This window comes from Gopherus evgoodei, chromosome 1 (assembly GCF_007399415.2).
Source record: "Gopherus evgoodei ecotype Sinaloan lineage chromosome 1, rGopEvg1_v1.p, whole genome shotgun sequence".
In the NCBI taxonomy this organism is placed as follows: Eukaryota; Metazoa; Chordata; order Testudines; family Testudinidae; genus Gopherus; species Gopherus evgoodei.
In genome coordinates, this window is record NC_044322.1 from 140,873,160 (window position 1) to 140,887,926 (window position 14,767).

At 40.6% G+C, this 14,767-nt stretch overlaps 1 protein-coding gene across 6 annotated transcripts in view; it reads right to left on the reverse strand.

The window, feature by feature from the left end:
* Positions 1–14,767, reverse strand: part of SH3KBP1 (SH3 domain containing kinase binding protein 1) — a 366,732-nt gene that overhangs the window by 18,608 nt on the left and 333,357 nt on the right. For 5 of the 6 annotated variants that reach the window (XM_030574488.1, XM_030574496.1, XM_030574505.1 and 2 more), the window contains one exon: positions 2,233–2,342. In XM_030574488.1, the coding sequence (XP_030430348.1) occupies positions 2,233–2,342 (110 nt within the window). Of the gene's footprint in view, positions 1–2,232; positions 2,343–11,242; positions 11,335–14,767 lie in introns of those variants that run through there. The other variant, XM_030574515.1, reaches the window with a different exon arrangement.

Below are 14,767 nucleotides of genomic sequence, written 5' to 3' on the forward strand. Positions count from 1 at the left end.
CTTTCTATTTCTTTCTTGTGGAAAAAAAAAAAAGAGATGAAATTTGAGTTTCTCACAGTAACTATGAGTCAAGAATAACAGCTCTTATAGAAGAGGCAGTGTAAGGAGGTGCCCTGGCTCCCCGCCACGCCTGAAAGGAACGAGCCAGAGCAGGTGCCTCAGTGGGCGGAGCCAGCACTGCCCTGTCCCCGCCCCCCGGAAGTCAAGGGGCGGGACAGGAAGTATAAAAGCCCGGCCCCAGCGCTCAGTTAGGTGCAGGCTGCCGGAGAGGATAGACGCTGGTGCCCGGGCTCCCGCCGGGCCCAGCCTGCCCCGTGCCCACTACCCAGAGAAGCGCTGGCCGGACCTGCCTCGCGCCCACTACCCGGAGGAGCGCTGGCCGGACCTGCCTCGCACCCACTAACCAGAGGAGCGCTGGCCGGACCTGCCCCGCGCCCACTACCCAGAGGAGTGCTGGCTGGACTTGCCTCAGATCTGGTACCCCGGAGGAATGTCGGCCTGACCTGCCGTGTGCCCGATACCCCGAGGAGTGGCCTGAGCTTCCCCACAACCAGTACCCGGAGGAGCCCATGGTCTGGGACCCCCCAGACGACGCTGGCAAGGACCAGGTCCCCAGAGAGGGGGAGGTTGGAAGTGGCCCGGGGGTAGCTGACCCTGGTTTGGCTCCTGAAGAGCCCGAACCCATGTCAGTGTGTTGCGGCCAGGATCCCCACTGACCGCAGCGGGTCTTGACCGCTGCTAGGGCCCCAGGCTGGAACGCAGTGGAGTGGGAGGGCCTGCGTTCCCCCTGCCACCCGTACCCAGGTGGCAGACTCCCCCTCTTCCCGCCTATTGCCACTGCTCTGCCCTGACCCAAAGGGCCAGAGCTAATTAGACTTGTGTTTGGTGCCCCGCACGAACCAAGGGCTGGGCCCCTTTGACTTTGCTACTGCTCTGCCCTGACCCAAAGGGCCAGAGCTAATTAGACTTGTGTTTGGTGCCCCGCCCGAACCAAGGGCTGGGCCCCCTTTGACTTTGCTACTGCCCCACCCTGCCAAGGGCCCGGGCTGATACTGTGTTTGCTCAGCCCCTGCTAGAGGCCTGAGCTTGAACTGCTACTGCCCCGCCCTGCCAAGGGCCTGGGCTGATACTGTGTTTGCTCAGCCCCTGCTAGAGGCCTGAGCTTGAACTGCTACTGCCCCGCCCTGCCAAGGGCTGGGGCTTATTTACTTTGAGAGTCCCGACCCCGGCTAGAGGGCCGGGGCTCTACCTTGTTTGCAGACCCTGTACCCCCTCAACACCTGTGGAGGGGCTAAGCCTACCCGGACTGCAGCGTGCTAGGAGGCGCCCTGGCTCCCCGCCGCGCCTGAGAGGGACGAGCCCCGACACGACCGGCTTACAGGCAGTAAAGTATGAGAGAAAACACATGCAAACATCTTACAGGTGCCTGGATAATGAAATTGAAAAGTATGACTTAATATGCAGAAAAACTGCAACTGGCATGTTATTACAGCAACATATACAGAGTGTGTGTTAGTTATGAGTAGCCCATACCTTAACAAGAGACTTATACAAAGACATTCCCCTTAGTCTGTGAAAAATCTCCATTTTCCAGGGATGCATATGTTTGCAAAGAGGAAGGGTGAGGGACTTCAGTATATTTATTTGATTTACCATTTAAATAAAAATGCTTTTTGTAATCATAACAGTCAAGAAAGAGGACAACACCATTTGGCAAAGAAACAGCATATTAAGTTCACTTTGCTAGAAATGTTGATACTTTGTTCCTGTAAAAACAATGTGTTTATTGCCAATATAGCACAGAATTCAACTTGTATAATTTGACAGTGGGGGCAGTTTTGAAAACCCCCTAAAAAGACTGAGGAATATTCTCATTGGGGAAACTTTTTAAAAAAGTATTTGACACCTCAAGTGGAATCTGGTCTATTCCAGAAACCTTTATGAAGTATTTTTATGAGCTCCACTCACGCTTGGTGGGGATGATCTAGTAGTATCCAGAGAGTGGGTGAAACTCTTTCTTAGACAGGGAATGTTCTTAAATGTATATTCAAAATTATGGCATACTTTTAAAAGGGGGCTCTTTGAGAAGCACCTCCAGCACCTCATTAGTATGTGTGATGCAGCTGCCCAAGCATAAATGAAAGGATTGAATAACACGGATACTTACCAAGAAAAAAAAATTCAGAAAGTAATTTGGAAAAAAAAAAAAAAGGGAAGAAAAAATGAACATACAGATGTGAGTGACTGGGATGGAGGTCGTCTGCCAGTAGCTTTTGGTCTGGTTGTAGTTGGATGACTGAGCTTCTCAGCAACTGGTACTACAGAATCAAAACCTTCCAGATCTTAAAAAAAAAAGATTACATCGAGTCAATTCTGAGAATCATTCTCTAAGAGAAACAATACAAACTTATATTAAAGGCAAAACAAAATTCCTGCCTTTGGTAAATCTCAAAGAAATTAAGTCCCCATTACATCATGTTACTTCTTTTATTTTTTTAGAATTTAGCTGCCCCTGTGTAACTAAAAAAAATCTAGGGCAGCTGAAATCTAGGTACTTTTAACTTCTGTCATGCATGCTTGTTCTTTTGGCTCAGTTATAATCAGGCATGGAAAGAGTATAGGAGCCTTTTTTGCCTCGCAGTGCAATTAAAGCTGAAGGACAAAACTCTGGTTCACTCATGTGAAACGGAAAATGCAGCAGCAAAATTACCTTGTTGCTGCTAGAGCGGCTAATAACTTTTCTATGAATAATTTGAGGTAGAAAATAGCATGCACATTCTTCCAATGTTTGTATCACCAATTATAGATTTGCACTACAGCATCTGATAATGAAATATCCTTTTATAACAATGAAAAGAAAACATCTCAGTAGACTCCTAAAACTCTACAGGGCCCAGGGTAAGTAGATTCAAAGAATAGGAACCTGGCTTGGCTTTATGTTACATGAAACATATTGATGGAGTGTTTACTGAATCCAGCCACAAGCCAATACTGAAGGGATATGACATCTGAAGGAATATTACTGCTGTTGAACACATTTGAATCAGATGATTTAATATCATTCATCTGTTTTGTTTCATAAACAAATATTGTTTCAGCCACTTCAACTTAAGATATTCTATTGCATTTGTGTATGAGATAGATATATCACCCCTCTAGTCCCCCTGTTTTATCAAATTACTAGAATATGTGATTCAAGAATAAGCTCGATTAAAAAAATGCATTGGTTGTGAATCAAAAGCTACGACTCCTTCATAAAATATATATACCAAAGAGTTAAATGGTACTTTATTCAGACCTGGTAAAAGAAGCAATTAATCTTCTGCAGATCAAGCTATGTTGATATAATATACACGGGTAATCTCCTTAAAGTGACAGGTAATAGAAAATAAAGACCCATTATATGGATAAACTGTTGCACATTAAGTAGGAGAGCCAAACTGATTTCAGGTACTTAGAGGATTTGGTGGCTGGGAGTTAAATGGGATCTAGATTTTAAACTATGTATCTCTGAGGCACTAATATCCTGCAGAATCCCTAAGGAAGGTATGTACACTACTTTCAATAACCTTCTTACGGTCTAAAGGTTATTCACCTCCTGAATTTTACAACATTTTAGGAATAACTCTTTCTACATACAACAAATAACTGCCCGTCCTCTAATGAATATGCCTTTAGTGCATCTTTTGATGGCTCTTCTAACCTACATCTTAGCCTTGCCACTGTGGCATGTTACACATTCTGCCACTCAGGATCGGACAGTCTAAAATTACAAGTTCATCTTTGCAAAGGTCAGGTGATGCAATGGGCCACTGTGGAAGAGCATGGATTAAACTTTAAAAGTCCAGCCAGCCAACATATATCTGAAACCTATCCTTTGCCTGCTAGTACTGCTTTTTGTTTAGGTGTAATTTATTTCCTCTGGAAATCTTAGTTCAAATGTGCCATCTGATTTTCAGAAATCCTCCACTTCTATCCAGTTTTCCAGCTGAAGTGAATAAGGATGATGAGGTTAAATAACTTGCCTAAGATCACACAGTTAATGAGTTGCCCAACTTGAATTAAAACCCATGACATTTGTTTTAACCACTATTTACAACACTGCCCTAAGTTTTAAAGATGGGGAATAAAGGTAAATTCTGACCCTCTTGACTCCCATTTCTTCCACCAGTGAACCAAGAAAACACACTGACAGCTTCACTGTTCTCTGTCTTGTGACTTTTGTCCAAAACGCCACTGTTCTCTCCTTTTTTCTTATAGAAGATAATTTCATACTACAGGTAATTGGACTAGGATGGAAAGCAACCAATGAAAAAGAAGGACGTTATTAATTCAAAGTGCTGGTTAGTATATAAAAGAATTACATTTGATGAAGTCAGCTCTCTCCATTTTTAAGTGTAGTATTGCTGATCCTACTCGTGAATTATTATCAGATGTATGTTTCTAGATTTGATCAGAGTAATCAAACATTCATATTTTGTTCATTTTAATGTAAAAACATATGGGTCAAATTCAGCAACTAATGCATGTGTCACTGAAGTCAGTAAGAGCTGTGAGCATCTGAATGAAAAAGACTATGAAGAAAATTGGATGGGCCTTATAATAGTTTTGTCCATAATAATATAATAGCTTTGTTCTGTGAAAAGGTTCTATTAACAAGAAATAGATGGAAGGGTTTTAGCAATAGCCCAGTTTTTCAAGTTTCTGAATCTACAGCTGGTCTCTAGAATAATAGTTCAAAACAACCTATATGAGAAATACAGACTATAACAGAGAAATACAGTATGTATGTTGCCAAACTAGTGAGATTGCAAAAACCCAACTGACACTATAAATAAAATCCTATTAAAGTGTAAGTCCAAGCCCAAAGAGAAGGACCCTTACTTGTACAAGTCTAAATAGCAAACTCATTTATAGAACTCCCTTGCCCTTTTTTTGATCATCTTATTGAGACTTTTTGTATCTCTTTTAAATCCTTCCCTTTCCAAGGAGATCAGCACTTCAGAGTCAGATCCAAAAGTACTATTCACACACAGAGAGAACAAATTATATTAATAATTGATTAAATTGGTACAAGAAAAACAAAGACTTCAGTTGCTCAAACTAAAGCCAGGTCTCAGTGATAACATAGTTGTTGTATGAATGCACAGTGTAGAATGCTGTACAGTTAAGGTCAATTTCTTATTTACACGGCTTATTTTTCTGATTATTCTTGCCAATGAAATATAATGCTACAGTGTTTTTTCCCCAATGTTCTTAGCCAGGTTTCCTCTTTACAAGATATATATTGTACACACATTATATAGGGGTGTGCAGAAATGACAGCATTAAATGCTAATGCAGGCATGTGATCATAAAACAGAATTTACAGATAGCTAAGGAAGATTATATTTGGGGGTTTTACATCTGAGTACAGTACACCTCCCTTGTTCTGGGAAACGTGGGATGCAATAACAGAAAAAAGGAAGCAGTGACTGTATCCAAAGTCTTGCTAATTGTGCTGCAGGCCATTCAGCAGCCCGTGGAAGCAAACGATCAAATTCTTCTCACAAGAAGCCCTTCCTTTCTCTAGTCTGACACCAACCTAGATCAGGGCAGTAGGCTTGACTTAAGATTCAAATGAAATCTTCAAATTCCTTAACTGAAAACTAGCTAATAACTATTATAAAGATAAATAACTGCACCAACATTAACGTTTCACTACTGAGGATAGTAATGCATTAGACTCAGTGAGACACAGGAAGAAAGACCAGAAGAGAATAGTCCCTTGGTGTATGTGATAAGGCAGGCCCACCTGGAGTGCCCTCCTGTAGCAGGCTGTGGCATGACACATGCACCTGCCTCAGTTTCCCTCCCTCAGATTCCTCAGAAATAGTCTAAACAGTCTTTTTGAGTTGGCCCTTATGGGGTTAACTGATGATAAAAGAATGCCCTGAGGAACATAAACCATAACAAAATAAGTCAAAACACCCAGTCCTACATCCATAGTCCAGACACAACATTAAGTAGAGCCCTGGTGTCCCACCCCAGCTCTCTAGTGTGGTTCTGGTGTCCCTCACCATGGGTCACTCACAACCTTCAACCCTCCATTGCCCTCCACCTGCAGCTTTCTGGCTCAGAGAGCCAATAGGCTTCACACAGCCGTCTTCTGCTCTCAGCCTTCAGGTCTTTCCCACCTTCTCTCTGGCCATGGCTTTCTGCCTCATGAAGGTTAGCAAGCTAGCACCTCCACTGGCTCCCTAGCCCTTTCAGTGTCCTGGCTCAGGCTCTGGCAGAGTGACCAACTAGCCACCGCACCGACTCCTGACTTCAGCCCTTTTCAGCCAGCTGGCACTAGCTATTGAAGCAGGCCAGCCCCACCACTGGCTTTCTGATAATCCTTCCCTCTCACCAGGGAGGGCCTGCAGAGAGCCCTCTGCTCTCTACAGCTTTCCCAACACAATGCCTCCAGTCTCCTAACTTCCAGGTCTCTCTCAAACTGGGTCTCAACTCCCGCTCCCCCACATTCTCCCTGACCCTTTATAATCCCAGGTGCTTCCCCGCTCTCTTAATTGGCCAAACTGGGAGCACCTGCTCTGACACCAGGCCTGTTTCATTTACAGGGCCAGCCACCCTGTGGCAGTGTACTAATGCAGCACAATCTTCTTTAAAGTGTTCTGCTTCCTGTCCTAGCATAGTTGGTTAGAATGAAAAAAACTCAGCTGTGCAAGAAATATTCTCAGGTAAATTGGCATGGAAATCAATAGTAGTTTTCCCATTACAATATTTTCTAAGGAGTGTGTGCATGTAAAAATGTTATTGTTTTCAAAACAGATCCAGGTGAAAAAACTTATATCTTAAGTTTTTAGCCTGCAAGTGATTTTTCTCCTCAAAAAGCAAAAAAAAAATTAAATCATTAAGCAATATTACAATTACTGAGTTGACAAGAAATAGGTGAGGGTTTTAAGCTTGTTTCATAAGTTTTGGTTTGTTTGTTTTTCTTCTTCTTTTGGATTCAGCTCTTTGGTGCTCTGGAAGAAACAGGCAAAGTGATTTCACCTTGAAAATTAATAATGACAAGTAATCAACAGTAGAATCCATATTTTTTATAGTATCATGAATACTGAAATCTTGAAAGAAAATAAACATGCAAAGTCCATATATGATAAATGAGATAGAGATTAATGAAATCTGTTGTATGTTAGTTAATGCAAATACAGTAAATACAGTTTAATTTTAAAAAATAAAGAACCTACGTATTGTTGAGGACTCTGAGAAAACTAAGATTATTGTCTATGTATTTCTATACAACAAGCCAGATTATCCCACCCTTTACCCATCTTGAGTAGTACTTGCTTTGGGAAGGAGTCTCGCATTGGTTTCTTAGCATGCGTCAGAGTAGCAGATACCGATCTATATTGAAAAAATGCAAACTGACTCCATTTGAACTCTAGTTCAGATCTGATTCATTCAATTTTATCAGGAAGGATTCCTGTTTCTATATCTATTGTGTTTAGAATAACATGGATTATATGTGAGACTTCTGCTAGCTCAGTCTCTTGCTTTTGGTACAAAGGATTTGGATACCAAAGGCTCCATTAGACAGTAATTAGATTACTTTATTTTCTAAAGTAAATAGTTCTTTTCAGATTTTATCTTGAATCCTGGATAATTGAAAACTGAATGCTGAAAGTTGCCGTATTGTACCACGCAAAGCTCTGGGGCAGTGCTTTCATCAAGTTTTTACTTTTAAAGATGCAGAAGATGCTGAGCAAGTATTCAGAGGTCAAGAAAACTGAGCTAACCTAGAAGAAATGGGTATGCTGCTTTTACACAATTGGACACACATGGAAAGTGGTTTACATTTCCGTTTTTTACCACATTTTCCTTGCTCTGTAGGACTAGGGAGTTAATTAATTATTTCATGGACTTATCTCCCTGCTTACAATATTTACAATTCAAAGCTATGGTTATGGGTAATCCTCAGTTAGCTAACATAAGTATTACAGCTTAATGCACCACTGCAATTCTATTAATTCTGGCTGCTTTGTATAACTTTGTTAGAATGAATATGTATAGCATTGTCTTGGGAGATGCCAACTGAAGGCGGATTTCTCTCTTCACTATAACTCTCATTTTGACCTCAGCATCTGGTATTCAGTGAAGTACTTTTTCCAAGTTTTACAGATGAGATTGCCAAGAAACAAAGGGGTTTAGTTATTTGCCTGAAATCACAAAATGAGCTAATGGCTTACCTGGGATTTAAACACAGGACTACCTGTTTCATAACTCTTTCTTCAAGGGTTCTCTAACTTTTTACATAGTGTGGACCATATCTTATGAGGGAAATCATTTCACTGCCACTTCCCCTCCCTTCCACAATCACACTGACCATCTCCCCTCCCATTTATGAATGTGTATCAGCACTGTGGCAACTAGCTATTCATTATGAGGAAAACAGCTTATAAGTGTATTTTTAACTGTCTTAATGCAATTTAGCATGTTGAAAAAAAGGAGAAGAGCTGGTAGCATGTGCCAGTCAGCTCTCCATCACTCGCTAGCAGGTGTTCCTCAGACCATAATTTGAGAACTACTGATTTACTATATTTCAAGATCATATCTCCCCATAGCTCTGAAAAAAGAGCTTTCTTCTGTGACCTTATAGAATATCTCTTAATAAATCTCATGCCAGTGCTACATTTTTAAACAGCAATCAATGAGTCCTTAGGTGTCTTTTGTTAGTAATATTAGAGATAGTGAATATCCTACAGAGCAAAGGGTATAAAAAGACAGGATAAACATTGAAACAGATTGTGTTCTCTTAGATGCATGCATGAACTGTGCACAATGTTGCCAACTCTCATGATTTTGTCAGGAGTCTCATGATAATGATGGTTTTCCTTAAAGACCTAGCTCCTGGAGTCAAGTGGATTTGTGATTATTTTAGCCTTCATTCTTAAAGTAAAAATAAGTTTCCAGCCCTTGTTGCTGTGGAGAAAGCTTCAAAATGTGACTCCCAGTGAAAGCTTCAAAAAGCAGAAGGCATATTAAAAAAAAAAACCAACCAAATGTATCATTTATAAATAATATCATGGATTTTAAAGCCAATCTCATGATTTTTGGTGAGCGTGACTCATGATTTTTGAACATTTGGGGTTGGCAATACTGTTTACGTGCAGTCCATTATTGCTGGGAGGTACAGAGACTACAATTTTGTGTGGATTATTGTGTGATTCTGCTTTATATATTTTAACAGTATTTACTGGCAGATTACAGTTTAAATTACATAGTTCAAATCCATAAGACTTTCAGAATTAGAGCTTTATCCTTTAAATTACCAAATTTGCTAACAGTTTTATTTTGTCAATGTATTAGCCCTCAAAAATTATCATGATTATAAAATAGATCATATTTTTGAGGGCTAGTAGATTGATGTTTATTGGTCCAGGATCTAGGAACGATGGGTGGAATTTTTAAGGAAAAAATGCCTTACTTTATACTGGTCCTTTGCCATATATACAAGGTATGAATTTAAACCACTATAGTTATACCAGTATAACTTCCCCTGATGACACTCTTATTCCAGTTATGGTGGTTTGGGAGACCTGTCTATGTACACTGTGTGACTTCTGTTTGATGCTATGGTCCCTCTGTATGTTTATGCCCATATGGCTGACTTTGCTGTATTCTTGCATCATATTTCTTGTGGTCAGGAGAGGGGGACTGGTGCCAGGGTGTCTGCTTCTGAATGGGACAATCATTGAGGACCATCAACAACTGAATAAGTCTACCCTAACAGAACAATGGGGTTGTTCCAACCTAGGTGAAGAACTAGTTCTTTCCACCTTGTGTGCAGAATGGAAGGAAAATAAGAGCAAAGAACCAAGATATTAGCACTGGATTTTAAAACCACAGAGAGTGGTAGGGTGAGAAATGCAAAGGGAGCTTGGGCAGGAGTGGAAGGAATCTCTGATTTCAGAAGAGAAGCTTGAGCAGAACGAGTGAGGTCCAGGAGAGTGGACGTGAAACTCTGAAAAAACACTGACCAAATCTCTAAGAATTCTCAAGAGTACCGAGGAAATTGAGGCACAGAATTGCCCACAGGGTATCTTAGTTTGCTTTGACCTGTATATATCTCTTGTGCTGTGTAAAGTAAAGTGTGAATGATTTAGAAATCCAAAGTCAAGGGCAAAGCTACACTTATCATGCTGCACAGATGCAGCTGCATTTCTGTAGCGCTGTAATGAAGAGGCTCTACCCCAACAGAAGAGAGCTCTTCCACTGGTGTAGTTAATCCACTTCCCCAAGAGGGCGTACCTGTGTCAATGGAAGAAGCTCTCCCACCAACGTAGTGCTGTTTATGCAGGGAGTTAGGTTGGTGTGACCATGTTGCTCAATGGTGTGGATATTTCACACCCCTGAGCAACTTAGTTATATGGGTATAGGTCTGTAGTGTAGACCTGGCCTAAGACAATCAAGGGTTAAATTATAAACTAGAGTGCCCATGAGGATTGAGCTCTGGGAAAAGGGTGTGCTTGAGCTCCTGGGAACTGTTGGGAGACCAGGGTGGCTGGACCATAGTGTGCCACTTCCAAGAAGGGTATCAGACAGAGTCCAAACCCCAGGAGGTCTGTAACACGGTATAAGAGTGCCTCATTCTGCTTTAGCTTATGTTGGTTTGGAATTGGTCTAAGCTCAGATGAAGCAGGCCACTTTTATTTTGGAATAAGAGTATCCACAGATGAAATTATATACATCATACTGGTATAACTGGAAATATTTCCCATGCAGGCAAACCCTTAGTGACTTAGGTACATGAGTCTATTCAAAGTCAGTGGGTGTTTTTGACAACCCCACCTTATATATTCTCCTTCAGACTAGATAATAGCTGAAAGATGTTACTAAATGGTCCTTCTGTTGTGTAATATGCAATGATGCCACAATGAAATGTATTATTATACTTTATGATGGCACCATTTGAATATAAAGACCTGATAAACAGAAACCAGGTGTTGATTGATAGTGTATGCATAAAACATATATATCAGATAACCCAATAAAATTCCATAGAGAGGGTTTATAAGAAATTGTTTCTGTTGCAGTATTATAGTGCAATATTTTCCATCACAGTCCACTATCTACCCATTTGCAATTAGAAAATATGTATCACCAAAATGCACAACAGTAGTTCCACAGAATGCATGCTATTAATTCTTTGCGAAGGTAAATATCAGGATAGAAAAGAGATGGAAAAAAGCCTTACCCTCATCAAGTGAAGAAGAGTTACCCATGGTAAAGAGATGTAAATGGGAAAAGCTTGATGAAATATGAGTGGAAAGGAAAAGAAAGGCATCACTAAAAATTGGAGGAGGGAGAGAGAGGGAAAAAAAAACAAGTAGTGAGGAGGAAAGAAGAATGGTTTGTTTTTCATGTTCCTTACTGTAACTAACTAAAATATTATATTTTGTAAGCGTGGTGGTAATAGCTATAAAAACCAGTCCTCCACTTTACTGAACTGAATTAAAAAGACAGCCATAAAATCAAACATATTCCATTAATTAGTATCTCACAGTTCATTATGACTGTAGATAAGCAATTTATTTTGCATACCTTTGGGGCCTGTTTTCACTAGCAAATTACATCAAGTTGGAATATGACCCTGAGGAGTCCTGTTAGATGATCCTGACCACAACTTTTCAGTCTGTGTAAAGAGGGACGAGATATGTAATGGATAAACCCAAATAAGCCTAGGGTTTATCTATGATCATCTAACTCCATGTAGAACGTCATGTGTCCCTGACTATACAGACTGCAAAGTTGTGGTCAGCATCAACTTAGCTAACTTTTCAAGGTTAACTTCCAACTCAATACAATTTGCTAGTGAAAAGGAGCCCCTTTGCTCTTTGGCATCTATTTAAAATTAACTTTCTGACACACAACATAAACTGACTGTACAATATCAATCTAGTGAAGCTCATGCAATGGCAACTCAGTTATAATTTGTGTGCTAATACTCAACACCTGTCTGACATGGAGCACAGCAGAACCTTACTGAGAGTGGGAGTGCCCCCAGTGCAGATTAGAAAGGTTTCAAAATTCCCAGTGCCAGGGGGCCAGGACAGTGCTGAAGCACCACCCTGTGCACTAACACTTAGTAGCATCCTTAAACCAAGGTAGGGCACATGTTTGGCTACTGCAGCGCTCCTCCTCCTGCAAAGGGTTCTCAGTGCCCCAGAACAGCTCTGTTTAGGCTATCGTATAAATGGAAAGTAACCCAGTGACCAAGATTACAGTGAAATGGGTATGCAAGAGCTGTTAGAATGGCCACTTAGGTTCCCTCTTCTTCAAAGACGATTACTACAACAGCTACTGCCTCTGCTTGCATGCTTTCTACAGTACTAAGCCCTACCGTGGGTCTGTGCTGAGAAGATGGTATTTAGATCCATCTCCTTCCCACTTTTTTTGAAGCAAAAGGGGAAAAGGAAGCAGCTGGGGGCTGTCCTCTCCCCTCAGAGCTCATCAGTATATAGGGTAAATCCTGCCTTAGTGACCACCTCTGAAGACAGACCACCTGTCACATGCAACTACTTGCAGAGGCCGCGGAACACTCCTGCTCTCTGCTGTGTGAACCTTTGAAGAGAGACCACCTCTTACAAGTGACCACTTTTGCTAATGCCGATGAGTGATCGCTTTTGGCAGGTTTTACTGTATTATAAAGTTAAGGCAGTTTTGGCAATGTTCACTACCCTACATGTATCCCAATTTAATTCACTCTGACCACGTGCTGCCCAACCAGTCAGTGCTTTTAAATCCATCTCTCAATTCTTTAACATTTTTACTAACAATTTATTATCAACAAAATCTCACCAATTTACTGTCCCTTCCTCTCACAAATGATTATTAATCTATAAAATAACACTGATCCATATTAAGCCCTGAGCAGGTAATCCCTCTCCAGCGTAAGGAGCAGTCATTCACTACAACTCATTTTAGCCTACAAAGTTTTAATTCATCACAGAACTTTGCCTTCTATGAGGTGGCTTTTTATTTCCTTGATCAATAGCTTTTTGAAAATCCAAGTAAATTATGATCGCTGGGTCACTTTTCATTCCCAAATTAATACTTTTTAATATGAACTCTAATGGGCTAGAAAGACATGTCTTGTAGGTGTCATGCTCGTTTGACCCTATCAGGTTGTACTTATCTAAGTATACTTTACTTTATCCAATAAATTTATTTAAGTATTCACACTAGTCTATCCTTAGACTCAGTTAGTTCTTTCCATTAAAGTTACTAGCAGCTCAGTGGCTAAAACCTTATGCAATGTTTTGCGAAATGTGATTTGTTTATTTTCGTGTGCAGTGTCATTGGGGGATCTTTGTATTTGCTTCTGTTGTCCCTACTAGTCCCATCTCAAAAAATAAAAAGTCTGTAATGGTTCTGGAAGAGAACAGGAATTGTTCTTAAACAACATTTACTAGTTATCTCATGATACCATTTTTTAAAATCTGTGCTTTTATCACATCGCACTCCTTGCTAACAGTGCTAGCATACTTATATCACACCATTATATGCTATTTGGTGGCACAGCATTTTTCCTTCTAGTACACACAGGCCTACAGGCTTTGAACTAAATAATAAAAGTTAGTAATATTAAATGCTGAAATTGATTGCATTTCCACATTATACTGTTGGCTTTAACATAATATTAATCAGAAAACATCATAATGTACACTTGTAAAACAGTTCATGCAATTTAATTGCAATGTTTTTTGCTACATCAGGGACTGGCAACCTTTGGCACGCGGCCTGTCAGGGAAATCTGCTAGTGGGCCGGACTGGTTTGTTTACCTGCAGTGTCCGCAGGTTTGGCCTATCGCAGTTCCCACTGGCTGTGGTTCGTTGTTCCAGACCAATGGGGGCTGTGGGAATCAGCGGCCAGCATATCCCTCCGCCCACACTGATTCCCACAGCCCCCTACTGGCCTGGAACAGCGAATAGGGGACAGTGGGAGCTGCGATAGGCCGAATCTGTGGAAGCTGCGGGTCAACAAACCTTCCCGGCCTGCCAGCAGATTTCCCTGACGGGCCACGTGCCAAAGGTTGCCAATTCCTGTGCTATGTTCACCTTCATTTAAAAAGAAAAATATATATATACTGTTTATTCCTTTAGAACAAGCTTGCTATCATAGACCACACTGGCAGCAACAAATTCAAAAAGCTGATACATGAATACTGAGAGCAATAATCAAGATCATCTTCATAAAACTAAGAAAAATTATTTGTGTTCACTTTTTATATTTTAAATTATATATAAAAGTTTTCCTTTCAAGTCTGGAGAGAAGGCAGACTGGTTGCTGAAAGTATAATAATCTACCAAAATATGTTAATATTAATGTGTTCTATGAAAAAAAACAAAACATCAAATTAACTTTATATGCTACCAAATGAGTTCTAGTAATGCTTACATTCAGAGTACAAAGATTCTGCCTCTTACAAAAACATGCCTGCTGCTGCACAGTTGTTACTAAATTGAGTGACTAGAGCAGATGTCATTGGAATACTTCCACATACAAATGACTGTCCCTGGGTTTGCTTTCAGAAATAAACAAGAGTCAGAATACCTCACTTTCAATGCCTCAGTTACAACAACATCCCACGCAACAAACATCTCTTATGGATTTCAAATTTAGCAATGGGAAAAAAAAGAAAAAGAAAAAGAAAAACAATCCAATCTTTAACTTTACTCCTCTTCAAGGTGACTCAGTGATTCAACTGTTTGTGTTTTA